Here is a 27243-nt window from a genome sequence, read left to right on the forward strand (position 1 = left end):
TTGGGTACAAACTACTCCTTCTGTTGAACTAATTAAATGTAACTTCCTGAGAACAATTCTTAAGGTACCTAGGTGCGCACCCCCTATGGCCCTTAGATTAGAAACTGGTCTTATATCACTTATAAATTTGTCCTCACTAGTAGCTTTTAGATTAAGAATCCGACTTTTGTTCATCAGTGATCAGAAAATTTTTCTTCTATAAGTCTAATGAATGACCCTTTTACGCCAACTTGGTTCAAACCAGTGGTTGGTTCAACCCAGCGTGGTGTCATGGTTAAGAGCGGTGATTTGGAGCGGTGGAGTCTGATCTGGAGAACCGGGTTCGATTCCCCACCCCTCCACGTGAGCGGCGGAGGCTCATCTGGTGAACTGGATTTGTTTCCCCACTCCTACACACGAAACCAGCTGGGTGACCTTGGGCAAGTTACAGCTCTGATAGAGCTCGCTCAGCCCCACCTGCCTCACAGGGTGTCTGTTGTGGGGAGGGGAAGGGAAGGAGATTGTAAGCCCGTTTGAGTCTCCCTTAAGTGGTAGGGAAAGTTGGCATTAAAAAACCAACTCTTCTTCTTCTTCTAGATGAGAAATTGACCACTTTTGGTCTTTCCCCTCCCTTTTTAAAATCCATGGGGTTAAGTAAAGCTAGTTTAGCGATGAATGACCATATACCGGTAAATGATTTCCAGGAAACATTGGTTAAAGCCCGCAGTGTTTGTTCTCCTCTAATATGTAACTTAGCTCACATGATTCCACATCAATATGCATGTTACTTATCGATATTAACAGTTCCAAGATATTGCCGTGCATTTATGCTGGCTAGACTTAATGTGCTGCCATGCGTACTCCTAACAGGAAAATAGAGTTGCCATTGTGCTCTAGATTTGGGGAGTTAGTCCAGCTGGCTTTCGTATACTGAAGGTAATAAAAGGAATCCTTTCTTTTTGGCTTTGAGCTTTCCATTTCATATTTCTTCCACAATGTAAATAAAGATCTGCATTGTTTGGATCATAAATCGTAGGAAGCACTTTGGACCAAACTGCAAAGGCAGCACACACTTAACACTTCGCTTTGCCTTTTGAGTGTTTTATGGCAGTTACACAAAGGCAAATGTTTCTGTTTCTCTTCAGGCAGGCACTTAGCTAGCAAAGGCATTTCTTTCTTTTCTTCAGAAGTTAAGAACTGCCTTTTTTTGTGTGTGGATCAAAATAAAGGTCCATCTTGGTGCCCAGCCTAGGGTTTCCAACCTCCAGGTACTAGCTGGAGATCTCCTGCTATTACAACTGATCTTTAGCTGATAGAGATCAGTTCACCTGGAGAGAATGGCCGCTTGGGCAATTGGACTCTATGGCCTTGAAGTCCCTCCCCTCCAGCTAAATGGAAAATGACTGAGACACCGGACAAAACTGACTGGATACATAAAATGTCCGAGCTAGCAGAAATGGCGAAACTGACTGCATTAGTAAATCAAAAAGACAATGATGAATATGTTAAGGAGTGGGAGGCATGGATTGTATATTGCAAAAATGAACTTAATATGCAAAATGTTAAAGGTTATGACCTAGACTAATTCTATACACACACACAGAATTAGAAAATAAATGCAAAGAGGATTACGAAGATAAATTGGTGATAGATGAAGGAAGAAGGGAAGTTACAGTAGAAGAAGAGGATGTGAGAAATATATATCGCAGGTTAAATTAGATTTGCAACAGATCAATAGATAATGTTAATTGATTGTATTCAATATGTGAAAAATAATAAAAAAGTTTCAGAGTGAAGTCCCTCCCCTCCCCAAACCCCACCCTCCTCAGGCTCCACCCCAAAAACCTCCTGTCGGTGGCAAGGAGGGATCTGGCAATCTTAGCCCAGCCAGATACAAACACTGGGTTAGAGTCCCTGGATCCATTCTTCTATAAGAAGCTCTCGCTTCTGGGCATCTCGCGCCAGGGAAGATTCCTTCCAGCACAAGAAGGTGCCTCTTCTAGAGGATTGCATATGCAGGATCCAACCCGTGGGTGGACAATGAACTGAATACAGGAAGAATTCCCACAATCTTTGTGGTGGTTCACATTGGGAATTAAGGCCAAACTAGACACCGCTGTTTTTAAAGAGTGCCGTTTGGATTTCCTTCCACCATAGCCACTGCCATTTTCCCGAGCCGAAACAGCCCCGGCAGACAGTTGTGTGCCCCTCTTCGGAGCGGCATGCACAGTATAGTCTCTGCACAAGCAGCTGCAAAAAGGGGGAAATAACTCCCACGTGGTCTGTTTTGGCTTGGGAAAATGGTGTGTGTGGGGGGTGAAGGCAGGAACCCCTCTCCCACCCTGCAATTCCAAGCTGAATTGGGCTCCCCCCCCCCCCGCTGGATTGCCATTCCATGCAGCTGCTGTGTGACTGTGAGGAAACTGAGTCGGCCTGGGAAACCGAGACCCACCTCTTGAAAAAAATGTGATATCTAGTTTGGCCCTAAGAGGCCTTTGCTCAAGTGAACAGTTGAGGTGTATAAAACAGTTGAGGTGTATAATAAAGAGTGGGTCTGCTAAATTAGTGAGGGCAGGTGGGTTATTTAATTCTTTGCCTTTGTTTTGGCTCACACGGGAGTGAGTCAGCAAGCTGAGCTAATTTTTCTGGGCTTTTCACTCCTAGTTTAATTCGAAATACGTCCTGCGCTAAAACATTAGCAGCTGACCAGGGGGTTAAATTGTTTGCAGTCACCCTGCAGAGATGCATGTGGACAGGCGGATTGGTAAATTTCCCGTTCCTGCCCGCAAAAGTGTCTTCAGGTCAATTCTACCTGAACGATTCTGCGGTTTTATGTTTGCATCTCAAACTCTTTGATAAAATTATTTCAGCTTTACCGCTAACAGATCCTCCCTGGGTTAGTCCTCAAGCCGTGCTGCCGTCAACGACAAAACTTGCTGATCTTCTTCTAATTAGCAAATAACGGAAGGAAGTCGAATGATTTATCAAAAGTGTGTTTCACAGTAAGAGTTTCCTATTGCTCAGCACTCACTCTGGTCAGCCCGTTCTTCAACGGAAAAAAAAACTGGAGAGGCCTTGTTCACTTTAAACTGAGTCTTAGCAGAGAAATAGCGAAGGCTGCAGGCGGTTGGCCCATAGGTTGCTGAATTGGACGGTCCTTTTAATTTTTTTAAATCTTTTATTCACTTTATTTATAGTCTAATAACTTGGAAGTTTATTTATAGTCTACCAACTTGGAAGGCTTTAAGAGGGGAGTGGACATGTTCGTGGAGGAGAGGGGTATTCACGGTTACTAGTCAAAATGAATTCTAGTCGTGCTGCATAACCTATTCTCTCCAGGATCAGAGGAGCATGCCTGTTATATTAGGTGCCGTGAAACACAGGCAGGACAATGCTGCTGCACTCGTCTTGTTTGTGGGCTTCCTAGAGGCATCTGGTTGGCCACTGTGTGAACAGACTGCTGGACTTGATGGGCCTTGGTCTGATCCGGCAAGGCTTTCCTTATGTTCTTATGTTCTTACCTTTCTTTCAGGGACTCAAGGCAGATTACAGGATATAAAACAATGCGGTCACGCAGCAGCACAGAACAACCAATTAACAATGCAGTTGGACTAGGACGACAGAATTAGAGAACAATGCAAACAAAAAAAACTAAGGCAAGGTGTACTATAAACAGTACAGAAAGTGTCTAGCAAGGTATAGGGCAGAGCACTTCAAGGTACCTTTAAGAAGAGGGTTGAGAATTTTAAGGTGGATTGGCAGAAATGATTTGGTGACTCCTGGTCTATTACCAGCCCTCCAGAATATCAGTTATCAAAAACTGATATTCCTGCAGTTGCTAGCTAGAACAGGCGCCCTGCTAAAACATGACCCAAGATTCCTTGTGTTGGGGATTCTTATCGTAGCAGTCATTCATTCCAGGTGTTGGGGAGGAGAGATCTGCCACTCCGTAGCAGCTGCTCCCCAATTAGCTTGATGGGTGGGAGAGATGGAGGGATGGAAGGTGATTCCCCCCCCCCATCTTGGATTAAAATCAGAGCTGGAGAAAGAACACAGTGGGGTTTAATTCTCACCTCCTCCTGAAGACAAACTACGCAAGCCACCAAGATTCATATTTCAAGCTAAGCAATGATAAACTCTGCTTCTACTAACAGTCTCCATTCATTAGCTCGGTGAATGTTCGGAAGGTTTTTATTATTATTATGGCAATCCAATCAAAAGCCGGATCCTAGGAAGGGTATTCATGTAGCACTTCTCCTAGGTATTTGTTTTATTTATTTATTTAAAACATTTATTAGCCACCTTTCAAGGCAGCTTGCAAAATAAAGTAGGTACTGAATATAACAAATATAGGTACTGAGGTACACATACTTTAGAACCAGAACAACAGCCCTGCAAGGTTGGCCAGTGTTTATTATATTATAAATACTGGGTGAGGGTAGCCTGAGGGTGAGAGATGGAGTGAAGGCGTAGGGTTGCCAACTCCAACTTGGGAAATTCTTGGGGAGGGGAAGGAGCTCAGTGGGAATATGATGCTGTCCTCCGAATCTGCCACTTTTTCCAGGGGAATAGATCTCTGTAGTCTGGAGATCAATTGTAATTCCAGGAGAACTTCAACCCTGCCCCCCCGCCCCGCCCCGAGGTTGACAACCCTAGGGCACTCAATTACTGGCTGAGCTGAAATTTGAACCTGGCACTCCCAGCTCATCGCTTAGGTTTCTGCGACTATATAGGGTTGCCAGCCTCCAGGTTCTAGCTGGAGATCTCCTGCGATTACAACTGATCTCCAGCCGATAGAGATCAGTGCACCTGGAGAAAATGGCCGCCTTGACAATTGGACTCTATGGCATTGAAGTCCCTCCCTTCCCCTCCCCAAACCCTGCCCTCAACAGGCTCCACCGCAAAAACCTCCCGTCGGTGGCAAAGAGGGACCTGACAACCCTACCACTGTACTGTACCCATTCTGTTATGGAAACTTCAGGACCTGTAATTACCCTTGTCTTACTGTCTCCCAGATCCCCGAAATGTCACATCAGCTTCTAAAAATGTGTAATTATTTGGCATTTCCTTAGATATTTTTTTAAAAATAGTCTTTCAAGTTGGAATCAAACACATTCCGAGCCTTTCATGCCTGCCTTGTCCACTGTTCCTTTCCATGTATAGCCCAGAAGTTGTTTTATTTCATGTTAACAGATATTTTCCATGAGTCATCACTTCAGCTACAGCGGAAAATTGATTATGCCAGTCCTGGTGGTAAGGAGCAGGGTTAATACGTCAACCAAATCCTTAAGAAGGAGCGGTGGTAAAGCGCTGAATCCACTGTCTCCTGCGGGTAATTTTCATTTCAGCAAGAGAAGACGCTTTATTATTTTTTAATAAGTAGACTCTATGCAGATGTGATGCTTAATCATGACGTTTTTCTTAACCGTGGTTAAGCATTATGCTTAGCAGGACTTACCTGTGTTCCGCAGGGCATGTAAGACAGAATTATTCCACCAGGCATTCCACTAATGCAATTTTGGTGGACTCTAGTAGCATGGTGTAGTGGTTAAGAGCGGTGGTTTGGAGCAGTGGACTCTGATCTGGAGAACCGGGTTTGATTCCCCCCTCCACGTGAGCAGCGGAGGCAAATCTGGTGGACTGGGTTTGTTTCCCCACTCCTACACACGAAGCCAGCTGGGTGACCTTGAGCTGGTCACAGCTCTCTTAGAGCTCTCTCAGCCTCACCTACCTCACAGGGTGTCTATTATGGGGAGGGGAAGGGGAGGTGATTGTAAGCTAGTTTGATTCTCCCTTAAGTTGTAGAGAAAGTCAGCATATAAAAACCAACTCTTCTTCTTCTTCTTCTTCTCCTCCTCCGTTGGATTTTTTAACATCGAAATCTGTGTACTGAGTTTTAACTGGATTTTATTGAAATTATGGTTTTATTACTGTTATTGTACTGCTATGCTCATGGCCGCCCCAAGCCCCATTCTGGTTGAGGGGCGGGATAAAAATCTAATAAAATAATCATAAATAGCAATCTGTATTTAAGTAATTTTCTCTATTTTCCTGCTTGCAACTTAACAAGCACGCTGGTCTCAGAGGTCCCTTCCTATATATGCCTTCCAGGGCAACCGGAAACCGTACATTTGAATTTGAACCAGAGTAAAAGCAAGAAGCCATGATGTGCGCGAACTATGGTTAAGCAGTATGATTAAGCATCAGACTTTTAAGCATATGCATGTAGTATTTCTGAACCAAGATAATGGGTTGTCAGTGGTAGAAGCCACTGATTTGTTTAGGTATTTTCTTTAATGTTGAACAAATACATTTGGGATGTTCCTTTCTGCTCTCTTTCAAGTGTTTCTTACATCTTTGTAGAGCTTTTCCAGAGGGAGGATTTCGCATAAACAGATCCCTGTATGTAAGGAATGTTGATTTTATTCTCCCTTGTATGTTCTTTTTTAATAGAAATATGTTTTGCAAAAACATTTTGAAGGCACGTCAGGCTATGGGAGTGCTTTTGTTGACACTTTCCTGCTACTGCTGTTCCCTTACAACAGTCCTACACAATTTGCAACCCACTTAGTTGAAGGCAGACAGGTAAGGCTATCTGCTAGGGATCAGTATAACCCTCTCACTTTTTATTCCTGTCTGGAGTTGCAAAAGGAGATTGAAGCTGCTTCCAGGCCACAATTCAAGGCTGGTGGACTGAGTTTGCTTTGTGGATCACATTCTCTGCAGTGCTGCTGCTGTTGCTGGGTGGGCCAGTGGGAGTAAAAGTAATTTTTAAAAATATCTCCTGCAGCAAAGTTATGATGTCATTTCCAGTCCAAACCCACATCCACTCTAGGATTTAGTGGAAACTTTATGATTTTACCATAGAGTTTCTGCTGAATCCTAGAGTGGCATGATGTCACCTCCTGGTTTGGCCCAGAAATGGGAGCAAGGACAGAGGGCATATTTGAATAGTTCCCACCCACCCCCCACAATAAAGTACATTGCCTGAACTTAGATGTATAGCATGATAAGGAGAGGGGCATTCTAGTTTTGTGTATGCAGGGAGTTCTGCCTACCTCACAGGGTGTCCATTGTGGGAAGGGAAGGGAAGGTGATTGTAAGCCAGTTTGATTCTCCCTTAAGTGGTAGAGGAAGTCAGCATATAAAAACCTCCTCTTCCTCTTCTTCCTCTTCTTCTTCTTCTTCCTCTGTATAAAAGAACATAACTTTCAAACACGCCGTCCTCCTTCCTTCAGCTTGAAGTATGCTCCAGCCTGAAGTACACCCCTTGATTCTGATTATTTCAGATATTGACCTTTGGCATTTGTCGATCAGGAAACCACACATGGGTTCCTTGCCCAGTGGAAGACTATTGAGAATAGAATGGGAAGATTTCAAGATTTCAATTGAATCTTACAATGGCAATAAGATAAGAAACCCAGTTTGGAAGGGCAGGCCATTAAAGGACTGTAACGCAGTAGCTTTCTGATAAGGGACTGATGCTCAAGAAACCGAATTATGCACAGAAATTGCATTCTTATTTTGAGAATGCAAGTAGATGCCATGAAAATGATTTCTAACAAATAAGAGACAAACTGAGCTTTTAGCTATACTGGATGCAACAATGCACCCTTCATGGCTATTGTTGTTGTTATTGTTATTTGCCATTAAGCTGCAGCCGTCTTATAGTGACCCTGTAGGGTTTTCAAGGTAAATGATATTCAGAGGTGGTCCCATTGTTTGCCTCTGCACAGCAACCCCGGTATTCCTTGGTGGTCTCCCATCCAAATACTGACCAGAGCTGACCCTGCTTAGCTTCTGAGATCTGATGAGATCAGGACAGCCTGGGCTATCTAGGTCAGTGCCCGTTAATGTTTAGGGTGGCAGAATCAGGGCAGTTTGAAAGCTTGTGGATTCGTTTAAAAAATAAAGGTCATAGTATATTTAAAATAGGAATTATTTCCACCCTACATGTAGTAAACTGGCACAGTAGAGGGTTGAGCTAAAGTCTTAATGATCGATTCCTTCTGCTAGGGCCCATTTTATTCTCCTGCATGGGAATAGGAAAGCCCAGACACCAGAACCTTTTTGGAAAGAAATGCCTTCAGCTAATTCATTATGCTTATATCTTGCTCATATATAAGTCCCATGAGCTCAAAGTGCCTTGCAGTGGGGTTTTTTCAAATACATTTCTGTCTTTAAAGGGTTCTCAGTCTAAAAAATTTTCTCAGCCAAGAAAACACTCATTATCTTCTTCTGCAACCAAGCACTATGTGTTTTGAGACCTTGATTTACAAGAGTTGTATTTGTTCAGCTGTTTCCTACAAGCAGTGTTAAGGTTTTGCTTCTATTAACTGTGCCTCAGTTGTCTCTTCTCTCTGATACGCACATTACAGAGTACACAGGTTGTGTCTGGGGACTCTACCCTGTGCAGCTTCATCCCTGTTCACATCTTACACTGAATGCATGTAGAACCTGCATGCATGTGCGTATGCTTGTTTGTAAGGAAGAGTATATTGGGTTCACTTCATGAATGAAACAGGTAACCAGTACCTGCATGAGTGGGTTGATCCATCATGGTGAAAGTGGTTAAGAGCAGTGGTTTGGAGCGGTGGAGTCTGATCTGGAGAACCGGGTTTGATTCCCCAATCCTCCATATGAGCGGCGGAGGCTAATCTGGTGAACTGGATTTGTTTCTCCACTTCTACACACGAAGCCAGCTGGATGACCTTGGGCTAGTTACAGCTCTCTTAGAGCTCTCTCAGCCCCACCTACCTCCCAGGGTGTCTGTTGTGGGGAGGGGAAGGGAAGGTGATTGTAACCCAGCTTGAGTCTCCCTTAAGTGGTAGAGAAAGTCAGCATATAAAAACCAACTCTTCTTCTTCAAGTACAGCAGCACTTAGAGACCAACAAGATTTTTGGGGTAAGATCTTCCGAGAATTAAAGCTCCCTTCGTCAGATACTGATGAAGAGAGGTTTGACTCTTAAAAGCTTATGCCTTCCAAATCTTGTTGGTCTCTTAAGGTGTTACTGTACTTGAATCTAGATATCCTGTGGTGGTGGAACGTGCTGTCAAGTCACAGCCGACGTATGGCAACCCCATAGCATTTTCAAGGCAAGAGACGTTCAGAGGTGGTTTGCCATTGGCTGCCTCCTCATGGGCTGAGAGAGAGTTCTGAGAGAACTGTGACTGGCCCAAGTTCACCCAGCGGGCTTCATGTGGAGGAGTGGGGAATCGAACCCGGTTCTCCAGATTAGAGTCCGCCACTCTTAACCACTACACCACGCTGGCTCTCCTACTTCAGTCCGATGTGGCTACTATCTGAAACTACTGTCATGGATAAATGGGGGTTTCATTCACACATTCAGCTCTATGTGCAGCAAATGTAATGTGAGAACACCCATATAAAAACAATCTAATGTACACAGGATTATGGCTGTGTTCTTTCTAACTTGTGAGCAGGGCTAGTCAGGTGCAAATTGCAGGTTCTCCTCAGTTCTTACATGTCATGTGTAGAGATGGGACTTCAGCATTTCCCATCTATACTGTTTTCTTGACTTGAAATGGTCCAGACAGATTGCTGTTTGGTCTGCTGGGAAAACTCATAGGTTCCTAACTAATAATAGATAGAGGTAAAGGTAGTCCCCTGTGCAGTTCTCTGCAGCAATAACTTCATTCAGAAAGAATCATCAGAATTAAAACACACCAGATTAGGAGCTTAAATTAGAATGTCCTAAAACCAGCATTAAAACACCAACCTTAGGCATAATTCATGGACAAGGATAAGCTTGTCTGTCTGTCTGTGTATCTATCTACACCATCTATAGTCTGCCTTTCCCGCTTGGATTCAGGGTGGATTATACAGAGTAAGTCAGTACAATCAACAGGATGGGGTATTCAATAATACAGTAGGACTAGGATTGTAGAACCAATCAGAAATCAACAGATCTGAAGCAAAGCATAAAATAAGTCTTAACATAGAACATTAAATGGTACAAAATTATATAGTAGGATCCCAGTTTCAGTAAACACAGTAGCATAGAACACAGTCCTTAATAACTTATCTAAGTAACTTAGTGAATCATTTAGCACAGTGCGTATCTATAGCCTATATAGAAAAACCACCAGTATTCTCGGGCAAAGGCCTAGGGAACTTGTGTATTGTTATTATTAACTTCATTTATTGTCCACCTTTACGTGTGTGCATGTGCAGTTTGGCAGGGTTTGAAATATTAGAGATGAGAGGCACATTATAAATGTTAAACTGTTTGTCTCATTCTGGCATTTGCTAAAAGCCAGGGATTCAGCATTGTCCTTTAGAAAACTGAGACGCAAGTTTGCTGTGGCAAGGACCCTAAAGGTCAGTCGGCTGATGACAACCGGTGTAGCGTTTTTTAAAAATTTGAATGGCTTTTTTTGTGGCAGGGAATACAAAGAGGATCTGAGATGATGAAATTTTATATCCAGGTGGATGTTTTGACTGGCAGTGGATATTATGCTCTTCCATGCCAGTCAATGGTATGGACTCATTTCTTGCTCTCTATGGAGATCTTCCACCCTGACCTGGATAGCCCCAGGCTAGCCTGACCTCGTCAGATCTCAGAAATTAAGCAGGGTTGACCCTGGCAAGTAGTTGAATGGGAGACCTCCAAGGAATACCAGTGGCCAGAGGTGGAGGCAGGCAATGGCAAACCACTTCTGAACGTCTCTTGCCTTGAAACCCCCACCAGGAGTCGCCATAAATCAGCTGTGACTTGACGGCAAAAAAATGGAGGGCTTCCCTTGTACCTCTGAATCCAGTAGTAGCTTACTTAGGAAAGCCCGTGACTTGGGTTCAGATGTGTGCTGAGCCTTGAAAGCTTCCTTGGAGATATTGTCGAAGGCTTTCATGGTCAGAGTTCATTGGTTCTTGTAGGTTATCCAGGTTGTGTAACCGTGGTCTTGGTATTTTCTTTCCTGACGTTTCGCCAGCAGCTGTGGCAGGCATCTTCAGAGGAGTAACACTGAAGGACAGTGTCTCTCAGTGTCAAGTGTGTAGGAAGAGTAATCCTGTGTCTCTGCAATGCAGTAGAAAAGTTAAAGAACAAAGTAGATGTCAGTTGACCGTATTAATAAACTTGACTAGATGTTCAGAACTGAGCACTGGAAGGCATTATAAACATGATAAAATATATGGGGGTCAAGTCCTACGACTCCATTGCACTCAGTGGGGGCACTTTCTGCTGGTACCAGGAGCCTTCTACAAAGCCCTTGCGTCAGCGGAAGACTCCTTGTGCGGGAGGAATGCGCTGTCGTTAGCAGGATGGCGCTACAGGATCTAACTCATAATAATGGAAGGTGTCAAGGGATCTTGCCTGCTTTCTTTTCCGATCCTGGGAAAGTTGATTCCTGGGATCATAGGAACCCCATGGAGTAATTACCCATAATGGTCATGGGGGAGCTACGGTGGGGAGGGGAAAGGGGGCGAAATTGCCCTTGCTGTTTCTTCCATCAGTTAAGTGAATGCGGACAATGTTGTGAATGCATTCAATAGAGGCGTTGTGCTTCAGAAGTCTTCATGCTTCCTCATCCTCAGAATGCTCGAGCGAGAAATTCAAATTAGCGATAGTACTTGCTATCAAATCCATCTGCGTGCATTCATAAAGGTCTACCCGCAACATGTCCAATACACACCCAAGCTAATTGAGATAAATAAGAGGTTGCTTAGTGTGTGGCTCAGTGGTAGACACCTGCTTTGCGTGCAGACACTCCTAGGTTGAATCACTGGCATCGCTAAGAGCTCTTGGGTACCAGATATTGGGAAGGACCTTTCTCTCTGTAAGAACCTGGAGAGCTGTTGCCCGTCAGAGCAGACCATACTGAGCTAATTTGACCTGCAGCCTGGCTTTGTATAATACGTAGGCTTACCTGGTATATCCCACCCCCGGCTCCACACCCCTGCTGTGGCTCTTTGCTTCAGGAGCAAAAATGGGGGGTGGGGGTGGAAATTGACATTGTGCAGTGTCATAGATTCATAGAACCATAGAGTTGGAAGGGACCACCAGGGCCATCTAGTCCAACCCCCTGCACAATGCAGGAAATTCACAACTACCTCCCCCCCACTCATACCCCCAGTTACCCCTACTCCATGCCCAGAAGATGGCCAAGATGCCCTCCCTCTCATCATTTGCTTAAGGTCATAACATCATTTCCATTTGTACCTGGAAGTGACGTCACATTGCTCTGGGAATTTTCCAAATCTCTGTGGTTTGTGATGTCACTTCCAGGTTCAACAGGAAATGATGTTGTATGACATTGCTTCCCCCTCCCAGTTTTACTCCCATGGGAGTGAAGAGTCTGGCTGGTAACCCTAGTAAGATGGCATTGCCAAGAATGCTTCAGGATATCAGATTGCAGGAGTCTCCATATTCCAATTTTGTTGTTCTTGGATTGCAAATTAGTAACAGAGAGTAAGGCAAGACAAAGAGAAGGACTGCTTCAGTTCAGTAAAATACTCCAATTTTCATCATGTGTGGCTGGGGGACCACAAACCTGCCTTGGCTTGCCAGGAAGTCTCTCTCTCCCCATCCCACCCGAATATTCCATCCAGTCCTTCATTTGGTAGTCAGTCCCGCTCTGATGAATATGCATGCAAATTCTCACAGATGTCTCACTGAAAGGAAATTTACTACAGTCCCAAAAAACAAACAGTTTATGGGGATTCCACTGAGATAGTACTTAAGAGTGTCAGGCTGTCCGTAGACTCCCCCTTTCGCCTTGACTTCAAGGTTGTTTTCAGGTGCAGCTGCCAGCTGCTTTGCTTCGCATCGCTTCCCAGGGTCTGAAGTCCGTGGGAGCTTGGTATTTCCAGACCGCTTCTATAATCATGATGTGACTGTAATGCCATGTCTGTAATTCCCCTTATAACCAAGGGTACCCCCCATCCCCCTTCGTTCCTGCCTTTGGGTTTCTAAGCTCCGCATGCCTAGTTCAATAAACCAACTCTTTTGGACCTTTGTCTCTTGATGTGGCTATTTGACTTAGGATTACAAGTGCTGACATTGAGCGCCTAATATTCATAAAGTAGAGTTCGAAGTTTTAGACCATTGATACAGAATCCAAGCAGATTAGATGTTTACTCAGATGCTAGATCTGCTGTTTGCTGGAACTGATGTGTGATTAAAAGCACTTGCCCTCCACAAACACTTAAGAACCTGCCCATCAGCTGCAGGCAGAGGCTCTTCTTCAGGTTCCTTCCCTTTCAGAGACTGGGCAAATGGTTACCAGAGATGGTGTCTTCTCTGTGGTGGCACCTCATTTCTGTAACTTCTTTCCTAAGCATATTCACCGAGCACCATTGTTATCTTTCAGACACCATTCAGTATCAGGGGAAGGCCTTGGCTTCTATGCTCAGTTTGCTGATCCTTCTGGGCAACTGGTGGGGTTGCCAACTCCAGGTTGGGAAATACCTGGAAATTTAGGGGGGGTGGAGCCTGAAGAGGGCGGGGTTTGGGGAGGGGAGGGACCTTGGTGGGATATAATGCCATAGAGTCTACCTTCCAAAGTGGCCATTTTCTCCAAGGGAACTGATCTCTGTCACCTGGAGATTAGCGGTAATAGCGGGAGATCTCCAGCCACCACCTGGGGATTGGCAACTCTAGCAACTGGTCGGCCGCTATGTGAAACAGGGTGCTGGACTAGACGGCACCACTAATCTGAGCCTTCTTGTTCTTAACAGACGAAGAGTTCCATATTTTCCAGATATTCAGCATTTCTAGATAGTGAAAAAGAAAAAGTTATTTTTTTTATGCCGACTTTCTCTACCACTTAAGGGAGACTCAAACCATCTTACAATCACCTTCCCCTCCCCACAACAGTCACCCTGTGGGGTAGGTGAGGCTGAGAGAGTGTGACTAGCCCAAGGTCATCCAGCTGGCTTCGTGTATAGGAGTGGGGAAACAAATCCAGTGCACCAGATTAGCCTCCGCTGCTCATGTGGAGGAGTAAGGAATCAAACCCGGTTCTCCAGATCAGAGCCCACCGCTCCAAACCACCGCTCTAAACCACTACACCACTCTGGAGGAAGTGTCTTGTTCTTTAAAAAAAAACACTGTCCCTGCAATAAACCAGATGGGATCATTTGCTCCAACAGACAGTGATGCTTTTGTATACTTCCAATACTGAAGATTGGGATAGAAAAAAATCTTTATTGGGCTACCCGGGGAGAAGGCCTGGCCATTAAGTTGAAACAGTGATGGCCCCAAATCTTTTGGTACTGGAAGCTGAAAACCCACAGGGTGGCAAAAAATACTCCTAAAACAGATAACTGACACTTTGCTGGCCTTAAACGATATCCTGCCGTCTCTTGCGTAACGGTAGAGCTTCTTCTTTCCAGAACTCCTAGTTCCCTGTAGATGATTGCATCCTTGCAAGTTGCAGCCACTGTTAATTGCCTTGCGGCCGAGAGATACCAAAATGAACCGCTGGGTTCCAGTGAGCAGAAAATTTGACTCTCTGAGAGTTGTAAGAAGGGGTTTGCCTTTTGTTTCGCGGCTTCCAGTTTTCTGTGCCGCACCGCTCTGCAAATATTTGATGTTCATTCAAACACAGTGAAACGGCTGTGTTTGAACTCCTTCCAGGTAGATGGCATTTCTATTAAGCAAAGGGCACGTCCCCGGTGAATAATCAAATTGCTCATCTGACCTGGTAGAACAGAAATAGGTTTTGCACAGTGAGGGAATTGAGAGTGCTGGAAGGACCAGGGCCTCCTGAATAATGGCTGGTAAAGGCGGCCAGTCACTACCATCCACATCTCACATTGCCTCGAAACCAGACAGTTGTCAAGTTAACAGTGCCTTTATGCAATATTGGTGGCTGTTAATGGAGCAGAAGCATGTTGAGATCCTGGAGGTCTGCGATTAGTCCTCCCTGTCCACCAACATGGTTCCCCAGCTGGGACCCCAGGGCTGGCAAAGGCCTCAGTTGCAGAGAGAAGAGGAGGCTGTTGCTCAGGGGTAGAGCATCTGCTTGGCATGCAGAAGGGTCCCAGGTTCAATCCCCAGCATTTCCAGTTAAAGGGACTAGGCAAGTAGGTGATGTGAAAGACCTCTGCCTGAGACCCTGGAGAGCCGCTGCAAGTCTGAGTAGACAATACTGATTTTGATGGACCAAGGTTCTGATTCACTGTAAGGCAGCTTCATGTGTTCATGTGTCAGCCTCTCCTTGTTCCTCCTCCTGTCTTTCCAAGTCTCTCCTCTGCAGCTTGGAGAAGACTTGGAGCCTCCTCCCTAGCATGCTGTTTAGCCCTTTATATGGACCAGGCTTAGGGTTGCCAACCTCCATGCACTAGCTGTCTGACTCGGTTGTTCCTTGGAGTTCTGCACAAGTTTTCTGTCTATTAGAAATTATCTTGTGGCCAGCCCTCACAATGTCCGGGTCTTCCCATTCCTCTGTCAACCCAACTCTTCCCTCTCCCCTGAGCTCAGCATGGCTGAAATTTCCGTGCAGAAGGCAAAGCACAGGCCACAGGAAGCTTGGTTTCTCTCACAGCCAACCACAAAGCAGCATGTAAAGAGGCGGGGATTCAAATGCATCCGGCTTCCTTGGAGCTCTTTCTGAACAAAAGAAAGGCTTTTTAAAACCGAGGCTTGGATTTCTCCCCCCTTCCCTTTTCTTTCAGATTGCTCCGTTTTTTGTTCTTAAAATGCTTTTTTATGCAGCAATTGGTTTTTTGGGGGGAGATTTTCTCTCACAGTAAGCACTGTGAAATAAGCCAATTACAAAGCAGCATTTAAAGGGGCAGGATTTGATTTGAGCTTGGAGGCTGCTGGTGCAGAGATTCCCAGCTGGAAAGTGTGGGTCCAGCCAGCAATGAACTTCAGATAAAACTCCCAAGCATAAATGACCATTGTTCTAGTTCCACCGCCAGTAAAATAGTAAACTGGGATTTCAGTAAGAAAGACTGCATTCTCCATCCACCCCCCTTTTCGCTAGCAAACCTTGAAACTCCCCAAATCTGTTTTTTGGATCAGGTAAGCCAACATTTTCCACTCATCGTCGCTATAAGAACCGAGGATATAAGTCTCCCATTTTCTTTTTGATTTGGCTTTTGGAAAGTAACCTTAAGACATTCCAGAGGTCTTTTAGCAAGCCCGTCTTGATAGACTTGATCAAATTTGCCTGTATGACTTCCCCTCATTAGAGGCATGCTTTTCTTCCTCCTCTTCTTCAAATGTCAGCTGTGAATAGTAACAAAGCATTAATTGTGGAAAAGTTGGGGGGGGCGGGCAGCATTGTGCGCAAATGAAGTGCTCTTTTGAACGCTGCGCCGGCTGCCTCGCAAATCAAACAGAGGACAGACACAAAGCTCTCGGCATATGCCGGTGGATTAATTCGTCCAAATGCCGCTTCCTTGTTTCCTGTCATTTTCGAAATGAAGGGGTGGGGGGGGGGAGGAAGGGAACCGAACACTGGAATTTTAATTGCTTGACCGCAGTTTTTAATTTGGCATACACAAAGAGGCCGAGGATCATTAATTAGTAGTGATGATTAGAACCTCAGCCTGGTAGAGTTCAGCAATGCAAGTTTTAGACTGTATTTTAACTGGGAAACTAGATCGGGGAAATCGAGAACCTCAGCCTGGTAGAGATCGGCAATGCAAGTTTTAGACTGTATTTTAACTGGGAAACTAGATCGGGGAAATCGAGAACCTCAGCCTGGTAGAGTTCGGCAATGCAAGTTTTAGACTGTATTTTAACTGGGAAACTAGATCGGGGAAATCGAAGAAATACCAGATGATCACTTACTACGAACTATGACGATAGTTTCAGAGGAGACCCATGTTGGTCTGCTGTAGAACAGCTAGAATATAGTCCAGTAGCCCTTTAGAGGCCGACAAGCTTTTTGGGTGTATAAGCATTCGAGAGTCAAAGCTCTCTTTGCCAGATACCTGATGAAGGGAGCTTTGACTCTCAAAAAGAGAGCCAGCGTGGTGTAGTGGTTAAGAGCGGTGGTTTGGAGAGGTGGACTGGAGTCTGATCTGGAGAACCGGGTTTGATTCCCCACTTTTCCACATGAGCGGCGGAGGCTAATCCGGTGAACTGGATTTGTTTCCCCACTCCTACACATGAAGCCAGCAGGGTGACCTTGGGCAAGTCACAGTTCTATTAAGAGCCCTCTCAGCCCCACCTACCTCACAGGGTGTCTGTTGTGGGGAAGGGAAGCGAAAGTGATGGTAAGCCGGTTTGATTCTCCCTTAAGTGGTAGGGAAAGTTGGCATATAAAAACCAACTCTCCTCTTCCTCCTCCTCCTCCTCCTCCAAGGTGCTTCTGGACTCGCTTCTAGCTCTACAAACTATGCCTTAAGAGTAGATGATCCAGTGTTGAAGATGCACCAAAGACTGAACAGGAATGTTTCTTGATGTTGTCAAAATATTTGGGATTTAGAAAATCTCCCTTGTGGTTAAATAAAGTTTATTCAATTTCTCGAAAGCCAGGTGAGGCACAGAGCATAGCTTCTTGAAGAAAACTAAAAGACTGGGCAGGTAGGTGATGTGAAAGACTCCTGCCTGAGACCCTGGAGAGCCACTGCCGGTCTGAGTAGACAATACTGACTTTGATGGACCCAGGGTCTGATTCAGTACAAGGCAGCTTCATGCGTTCATGTGAGATCAGGCTAGTCTTGGCCATTCAGGTCAGGGCTACTATTATAACCATACTGTAGGCACCACAATATAATACAAGAGAGTAAGTACAGTGCTTGTTGGTGTTATCAGGCTGTTGTTCTGAGCTTCCTCCCACGGCCTTGGGGAAGTTTACATCCCCACAGGGATGCAGGGCCTTCTATTATCCAAGATGGTCTGTTCGACTTGCAAATCAGGCTGTTCCAGAGAGTGTGGCCAGCTTGCTCTGGGATAGCTTTTGGCTTAAATTTCATTGGGAAGGATTTGTTTTCTAACCCGCAGGCCCTTCCCGATAATGTCTCTTTACAATTATCTCACAAAAGCCTTCTTGATACTATCCAGCCACTTGTACTGATGTCACTCCTGAATTGTATAGTAACATCTTGGCAGAGGGAAATGGAATAATCTTTGTGCTTGTCACAACGTCCTGGGAATTGCATTCACATCTGAATGTTCCTGCCTGATGTTTAGATTTTCGATCCGAGTCTCTCACGAGGGCTACAGTTCCCCCTCCTCCTCTTCCTCTAATTTTCTGCATTTTAAAAAGCCCAGCGCAAGTTGTTTTATGTGGCATTTAAGCTTTGTGAGGCCAGAAGAGTGTCTTTATTTTTTGCATTTCAAAACAAAACCAAACCCCGCCAGCTTGGTTGGCCTGTAAGATGATAAATTCACGCCTGTTAGAACTGCTGCTAAACTGGCCAACAATTTAGAAACGGTTAAAGAGTCTCATAAAATATTTTTACCTATGTGTATGTGTGTACCGCTCTGACCTGGATGGCCCAGGCTAGCCTGATCTCGTCAGATCTCAGAAACTAAGTAGGGTCAGCCCTGGTTAGTATTTGGATGGGAGACCCCCAAGGAACACCAGGGTTGCTGTGCAGAGGAAGGCACTGGCAAACCACCTCTGTTTGTCTCTTGCCATGAAAACCCATAAGTTGGCTGCGACTTGACGGCACTTTACACACACACATGTGTGTACCACAAACTGCCTGTGGAACAGCTACAAGGAAAGTCTTCCAGGCCTGTAAGGGGCAGATGGCAAGTGCAAGTTCAGAACACAGGGTTGCCATGTCCCTCTTTGCCACCGGTGGGAGGTTTTTGGCGCAGAGCCTGAGGAAGGCGGGGTTTGGGGAGGGGAGGGACTTCAATGCCATAGAGTCCAATTGCCAATGCAGCCATTTTCTCTGTGTGAACTGATCTCTATTGGCTGGAGATTCAGTTGTAATAGCAGTACGTGGAGGTTATTGCTGTGTTCCGCATGGAAAAATACCAAAATAATGAACGAAATTTACAACTAAACCTTGTTTGCTTACTGGATGTTGTAAGGGCAAGTAATGCTCATAGAAAAATTGGCAATTACACCAGATTTGGAAAAATTGCAAGGGCATATTATGCCTGTGTATTCAGATGTGTAAATCTGTGTGTATGTGTATGAGATAAGCCATATGACTAAGTTTGTATGAAGTATATGCAACATCCAGTAAAAGCAAACAAGGTTTAGTTGTAAATTTTGTTCATTATTTTGGTATTTTTCCATACGGAACACAGCAATAACTATATACCGATTAGCACTGGTCACCAGTACGTGGAGGCTGGCAACCCTGTCAGAACACCTGTACACAGACCTGGTTGAAGTAGCTTTAGTTTCTTTATTTTGCTTGGTTTTTATTAGATATTTTTTGTCTTTTTTTCCTACCAGTAAAATACATGCGGGAAGCCACCCCTTACGTGAAGAAAGGTTCTCCAGTTTCAGAAATCGGGTGGGAGACTCCCCCACCAGAATCCCCCCGGTTGGGAAATGCATCCAGCGACCCCCTCTCGCAGCTTTCTCTCTCCATCCACAGAGACAAGAAAATGATCCCGCTCAAAATGTGCTTCGTTACACGCAACATGGCTGCCTCGGATCTGGAAAACAGGTAACGGGCATTGTGGGATTGTGTGTATGTGAGAGAGAGAGAGAGAGGAAGGAAGGGGATAGGTACTTGTCCTTTCAATGCCTCTTAAAAGTTAATTTTCTTTGTTGTATACACTCATATGCAGAGATGGCTGACTGGTGACCCATGGATTGCATCTGCCCGTGACCTAGGGCTTCCCGCCCCCCCAGTCCCCTCCCCACGCTAGACACCACACAACATTTTGAACACAGGAACATATGAATCTGCCTTATACTGAATCAGACCATCAAGGTCCATCAAAGTCAGTATTGTCTACTCAGACTGGCAGCGGTTCTACAGAGTCTCAGGCAGAGGTCTTTCACATCACCTCCTTGCCTAGTCCTTTTAACTGGAGATGCTGGGAATTGAACCTGGGACCTTCTGCATGCCAAGCAGATGCTCTACCACTGAGCTACGGCCTTTTTCTGGTAAAGGCCTCTGGATTTACTTGATAGAGGGGTATGTGCCTAGTTTGTTGGTCTGGGACAGATTCTTCTCCCACCAACTGACTTGGTGGGGAACAATAGTGGAATGACTTTCCTCTAGGGTCCAAAATTGCAACTCTTAGCTTTTCAGAGGTCTTGCAAGATATTACTAGACCAGCACATTTTTGTCATATCTGGTCAAGCACCATCAACAAAACCAAGTGAAATGGCTGGTGTTTTGCTTGGAAGAGGGTTTTATTTTTATTTTTTTGGATTGTTTGATATGGTTATTTTATTGATTTGTTTATTTCAGGGTTTTGTCCTGTTTTTTTGTTATTTGTTTAGAAACTTTCTTACCCTGCTTTGTTCCCAATAGAGACCTAAAGTGGCTTACATCAAAAAAACAACAACATGCAATTTGAATAAGCGATGTGGTGGTAGAAAGCGCCATCCAGTCGCAGCCAACTTATGGCAACCCCCATAGGGTTTCAAGGCAAAGCAAGAGACTATCAGATGGGAACTTCTGCTCTTCATAGCAACCCTGGACTTCCTTGGTGGTCTCCCATCCAAATACTAACCAGGGCTGACCCTGCTTAGCTTCCAAGGTTGGGGTAGCCTGGCCCATCCAGGTCAGGGCCAAATAAGCAATTGTAAGGGAACAAAATATAGTTTAAATAAAGAAAACAAAAACAAATAAAGAAACAGAAAAGGAATCACATGAACACATGAAGCTGCCTTATACTGAACCAGACCCTTGGTCTATCAAAGTCAGTATTGTCTACTCAGACCGGCAGCGGCTCTCCAGGGTCTCAGGCAGAGGTCTTTCACATCACCTACCTGCCTAGTCCCTTTAACTGGAGATGCTGGGGATTAGGACCTTCTGCATGCCAAGCAGAGGCTCTACCACTGAGCCACTGCCCCTCCCCAATCCAAGACATTCTGGTCTGGCTTGGTATACACCAGGGCAATCCTTCAAGGCTACAGACTGCGAGCCAAGGGCCAAGAGCCCTTTGGCTCTTGCCCCGCAGTTCACACCCAAGAGCTCATGTCTCTGGCCACATCTGGGCTATGAATACCTGCAAGAGGAGGGAGACACATGCTCAGCCTGAATTTAACATGCAGATGGCAGCCATCTTTCCACAGACCCCACCCTCCACCTCCCACAATGAAAAATAATGAGTTTAGATTGTACTTTATGCATCATACGATGTTTTGCACTTAAGGGAAAGCAAGACATAAATGTTTTTTAAAATATTTGGTGATGTCATAGCTCAGGAGATTCTGACCCCCCAAGCAGTTCATTGACCTCATAAGCTGGAGAGGTGGCCGCCCTTCCCTTTGGTAGTAGTCTTTACATTAGTGTGCCACTTTGATAAGGCTGTTTTATTGCTTTACCCTGTCAATTATTTATTTGCTACCACCTGTTAATTTTGTGGGCTCCCTGGGTGCTACTGCGGCGGAAGGGTGAGGTAGAAATTCCTTGAATCAATGAATGAATCAGTGAATGAATCCACCGAGGGGTGAGGCAGACTGCAAGGATAGAGCGAGGTCAGCTTCTTTCCTCTGTTTGCACCAGTATTGCTTTTGAAATCAGTCTCTCTTTTCTCTGTGATTCTGGCAGTTCTATGTTTAACCTCATGGAACGGCTATCATTACTCATCTCCTTAGTGGCTAAAGAAAAGCCCTAACATCTCTTTGGAGCGGTGGAGTCTGATCTGAAGAACTGAGTTTGATTCCCTACTCCTCCTCATGAGCGGCGGAGACTAATCTGGTGAACTGGATTTGTTTCCCCGCTCCTACACACGAAGCCAACTGGATGACCTTCGGCTAGTCACACTCTCTCAGCCCCACCTACCTCACAGGGTGTCTGTTGTGGGGAGGGGAAAGGAAGGTGATTGTAAGCCGGTTTGTTTCTCCATTAAGTGGTAGAGAAAGTCGGCATAAAAAAACAGCTCTCCTCCTCCTCCTCCTCTTCCTTCTTCTTTACCATGTCTATATGGCAGGTGGGTGAGGTACATGTGAGGTTCCTTGTATGGAATCTAGGGTTGCCAGGTGTGGCCTGGCATCCAGCAGGAGATGGGGGGAAATGGGAACTTACTGGGAGGGGGGTCTGATCATCATCCCCATGTGAGGATGCAACTTCCTATGATTACAGCAGGAGACACCCCCCTCCATGTAATTCTGCCATTGGGTGCTTACTGATGCTTACCTGGCCATTGGGTGGAACTGGCCAGCCAAACTGGTGGGTGGTGTCATCCCTGCGTGACAACACAACTTCTGGCACGATGCAGAAGCAATGGCGTCGCACCATGGACAACGCTCTAGCACTCGACCTGAAACTTGAATGCTGGAGCATCACCCCCAGTGTGACCCCATCACTTCCGGGTCGTATCAGAAGTTGCATCATTACACAGGGATGAGACACACACACACACACACGCTCATTTGGCCGGCCTGTTCCATCCGATGAACAGGTAAGCATCAGTGGGCAATGGCCAGAATTACATGGGAGTCTCTCACCATAAGTGGACAAATGGCAATCCTAGTGGAAGTAGATGATTATGTTCTTGTTTTTTCATGCTGAAAAGTTTCAGAAATATGGCAGCTCTCATGTACGTTTCAGGCACTAGGAGTGTTTATCTCCTCCACCTGGATGGCCACTGCGTGAACACACTGCTGGACTTGATGGGCCTTGGTCTGATCCAGCATGGCTTTTCTTATGTTCTTATACTCTTCGTTGCTAGCATTTAGTGTTGATTTCGTATTTTGAAAGCATCTGTGGAAATCTGCCCATCACTAGCAATCAAGTCAGCCTTTTATAATGCTAGTTGTATACAGGAAGCATTTCTAACATCATGAGCCTTTAAAACTTATAAGGAGCAGATCTGATTATTCCTGTTTAAGTGAATTAGATTAAAATAATTCACCAGATTAATTTAATTGGGTGCAAATCGCCATTTAGTCATGCTTAAACCACCCCCTCTGCTCAAGGGCTTTCTGTAAACACTTCCAGACACAACAGGTTTGGCAACTTTGGGGATCAATTAAAAAACGTGCAAGCATACACACCTTCCAAAAATATGTACAGTTTTATCACAGCAAAGTGGCCTTCTGGGTGACTAATGCCTGCTTCAGACTTTGCCTACGTGAATAGTATTGCCATGTTATTACCCCATGAGCAGTCCCTCAGATCAGCGCTTAAGTACATAGCTGGGGTCCCTTGGCCAGTCCCCTGGAAGGGCTATGCATCCTTTTTATATTATTTGATAATTTCTTATTTCTTAGAATAGAAATAGTAGATTGGAATGTATTGCTCTAATCTGGAGGCAGAAGGGGAACGCTGCACAGACAATCACACCGCTTCAAAGAGAGGATGTAATGCAGATACCTCAATACTTGGAAAACGACGAATGGGAGTGAGCTCACTCACTCCCCCCCCCCTGCAAATTCAAAAGTAATAGTGTCTTGGTTAATTACATTCAGCATGCCACAAACACTAACAGGTTCTGTCCATCAGATAGGAATGACACATTAACTCGTCAGTCTCCAATTCTGATATATTTATTTCCTTCACTCTGTTTTTCCATGGAATTCAATCCAAACCCAGAGAGGGAAACACCTTCAAAGGAACATAGACAGAAAGTGCCAGTTTAAAAAGCCAAGCGCAAAATGTAATGGAAGGCTACAGACTCATGGAAGTTAGGTTAAGATTTTTGAAACGAAAATTAAATGAGACAAGAAAGCAGGAGAGACAGACTTTGCTGCTATACTTGTAGCCATAGTTCAGATGTTATGACAAACCATGGTTGTCTCTATGTGAATAAGCCTGGCAGTTGGGTGTGAGGCCAGTGTGGTATAGTGGATAAGACCGGTGGTTTGGAGCAGTGGAGTCTGGAGAACCGGGTTTGATTCCCCACTCCTCCACATGAGTGGCGGAGGTTAATCTGGTGAACTGGATTTGTTTCCCCACTCCTCCACATGAAACCAGCTGGGTGACTTGGGCTAGTCACAGTTCTCTCCGAACTCTCTCAGCCCCACCTACATCACAGGGTGTCTGTTGTGGGGAGGGGAAGGGAAGGTGATTGTAAGCCAGTTTGTTTCTCCCTTAAGGAGTGGAGAAAGTCGGCATATAAAAACCAACTCCTCCTCCTCCTCCTCCTCCTCCTCCTCTTCTTCTTCTTCGTCTTCGTCTTCGTCTTCGTCGTTGTCGTCGTCTTCTTCTTCTTCTTCATAGCTCAGTGGTAGGACACCTGCTTTGCATGCAGAAGGCCCCCGGTTCAATCCCAAGCACCGCCAGTTAAAAGGATCAGGTAGTTGATGATGTGAGAGACCCTCTCTGCTTGAGACCTTGGAGAGCTGCTGCCAGTCCGAGTGGACAATACGGATCTTGATAGGCCAAGGGTCTGACTCAGTATGAGGCCGCTTCGTGTGTCCTTGGGCTTGTGTTTTCCTTTCGCGCATCTCCTCGCTTACAGCTCAAAAAACACTTCCCTTTTCTCAGCAAACAATTTTTGTGTTTTGCCTGAATCACAAACTGTGGTTGGCTTTCCCCCCTGCAAACCAGAATTATAAACTCTGCTTTAATTCTGGTTTGGAATTCTGGTTTAGCGGGAACAGGACAAGCCGTAGTTTGTAACAAGAACTGTTTTTTGCTGCATAAGCATTTTAAATTTCAAGCATCGCGAGGAGGGAGAGGCAGGGAACATCCAGGTAAGCTCATGTAACGACAAACCACAGCCCGTGGTTGCATCTGACCCACGGGTTTCGTAGGAGGTGAGTTAAGAAGAAGAAGAAGAGTTGGTTTTTACAGCCCGATTTTCTCTACCTTTCAGGAGTCTCAAACAGGCTTACAATCGCCTTCCCTTCCTTTCCTCCCAGCAGACACCTTCTGAGATAGGTGGGGCTGAGAGAGTTCAGAAAGAACTGTGACTTGCCAAAGGCCACCCAGCTGGCTTCATGTGTAGGAGTGGGGGAACCAACCTGGTTCACCAGGTTAGAGTCTGCCACTTACGTGGGGGAGTGGGGAAGCAAACCCGGTTCTCCAGAGTCCACCACTCTTAACCACTACCCCACAATGGCTCTTGACTTCTTCTTTCACTGTAGTGGTGCTGTCTTGAAATGTCGAGCGCCGAGGCACAAGAAGCCGTGTCTGAAAGATGAATTTAACATATTGATGTTGAACTAACCAGCCGGTGCTTCATCTGGAAGCTTCTTTCTAGTTGCAATGGAAGGGAGAAAGAGTAGAGCAAGTCAGGAAATTCAGGGGGAAGCAAGCGAGGAGTGAGACTTGGATGGCTCTGTGCCATTCGCATTGCTGGAGCTAAAAGCAGGGAGACCATATTGGCCCTTATTTGTAACATGTGTGGGACCAGCTGCATCCCGCCACACTAATGTTCGACATGACTGTCTCTTTCACAGTCCGTTTTTTATAAAGGGGGACTAATGAAGGCTGGAAAGGGGGGAGCATTAAAGAGAATTTTTCCCCTCCTCTTTCAGAAACAATGAGCGTTTTGTTCCTACCCAGCACAGAGGCTGTTAGAGAAACCGACTAGGACTTCATTTGTTTTCAACACTTTTCTGTCTGAGGGACTCAGAAGTTGAAAGGTTTCCAGTTCGGGGGGAGAGGAAGAGGAAGGTAAAAACCAGCCATTCTTGGGGGCTTAAAAAACAACAACAAACGGCTGTATCTCACTTTCCCCTAATGGCGTATCCTAGGCTCGACACTGATTTTGTATTTTAATTTTTTTTTAAATCTGTTGTTAGCAACTAGCTAAAGGCCTGTCATGTCTGATGGGCAGGGAGGGGGGAACAGGGATGAATTATTCTATTTCAAATTCCACTTTTCAGTCAAAACGTAGCCCCCAAAGCATGACAAAACTAGAATATGAGACAATTAACTACAAAATGTTCCTTAGAGGAAGATTATAAGATGAACACATAAACACATTAAGCTGCCTTATACTGAATCAGACCCTTGGTCCATCAAAGTCAGTATTGTCCACTCAGACCGGCAGCGGCTCTCCAGGGCCTCAGGCTGAGGTCTTTCACCTATTTGCCTGGTCCCTTTAACTGGAGATACCGGGGACTGAACCTGGGACCTTCTGCATGCCAAGCAGATGCTCTACCACTGAGCCACAGCCCCTCCCCAATGAATCTCGACCTAAGCAATGCAGAGGAATGCCCTACTACTTTGTGGTCACGCCTGATATCCCCATTGGGGATATCCCCATCGGTAGCAGTTGAAAGCAGTCCTTTCCCATTTCGCTCCCTACCACCCCATGCACCCTCTCACCATCCTGCTCTCCACAAAGAAGATCTGGCACAGTGGTGTAATGGTTACAGTGTCAGACAAGGATCTGTGAGACCCAGGTTCAAATCCCCGCTCTGCCATGGAAGCTCGCTGGGAGACCTTAGGCCAGTCACAGTCTAACCTACCTTACAGGGTTGTCGCTGTGAGGATAACATGGAGATGGTGAGATTGATGTGGTAAGCTGCTTCCCCCCCCCCCCCCGGTCAAGTCGCAGCTGACTTATGGCAACCCTGGTGGGGTTTTCAAGGCAAGAGGCGTTCAGAGGCGGTTTGCCATTGCCTGCTTCCGCATGATGTCCCTGATATTTCTTGGAGACCTCCCATCCAAATACTTGCCAGGGCTGACCCTGCTTAACTTCTGAGACCTGACGTGATCAGGCTAGCTTGGGTGTGTATATATAGTGGGGAGAAAAGCGAGTATATAAATATCTAATATTTGGTCACGTCATGAGACGACAAGAGTCACTGGAAAAGACCGTCATGCTAGGAAAAGTTGAGGGCAGCAGGAAAAGAGGAAGACCCAACAAGAGATGGATTGACTCAATAAAGGAAGCCACGGCCTTCAATTTGCAAGATCTGAGCAAGCAAAGATAGGACATTTTGGAGGACTTTCATTCATAGGGTCGCCATGAGTCGGAAGCGACTTGACGGCACTTAACACGCACATAAATATCTAAATCAGTGAATAAAACTCCTGCCCGATGCTCTGCCTCCTGCCAAAATAAAGGCTTCATCCGTGGATAAGATGGTAAAAGGTGTCTGTGCGGGGAGGGGTGCTCTTCCAGTCCACAATTGAGGCCTTTCCTGTGGGTGGAACATGGAAGGGGGCACGCCTGGTTTTCCCAAAACCTGTTCCCTCTAATTAACCATGCCCCCAGGGACCGAAAAGAGGCTAGTAGATCCGACCCCTCAAGCCTGAAGCTGTGTTGGTAGGGGGCAGGGAGACAAGGCAG

General features: G+C 45.5%; 1 protein-coding gene across 1 annotated transcript in view; it reads left to right on the forward strand.

The window, feature by feature from the left end:
* The window catches only part of SNTB1 (syntrophin beta 1), a 107856-nt gene that overhangs the window by 44162 nt on the left and 36451 nt on the right, over nucleotides 1-27243 (forward strand). The window contains exon 2 of the mRNA XM_056854681.1: nucleotides 19322-19538. Coding sequence (XP_056710659.1) covers nucleotides 19322-19538 — 217 coding nt within the window. The remainder of the gene's footprint in view (nucleotides 1-19321; nucleotides 19539-27243) is intronic.

Source organism: Euleptes europaea, chromosome 8 (assembly GCF_029931775.1).
Source record: "Euleptes europaea isolate rEulEur1 chromosome 8, rEulEur1.hap1, whole genome shotgun sequence".
Classification (NCBI taxonomy): domain Eukaryota; kingdom Metazoa; phylum Chordata; class Lepidosauria; order Squamata; family Sphaerodactylidae; genus Euleptes; species Euleptes europaea.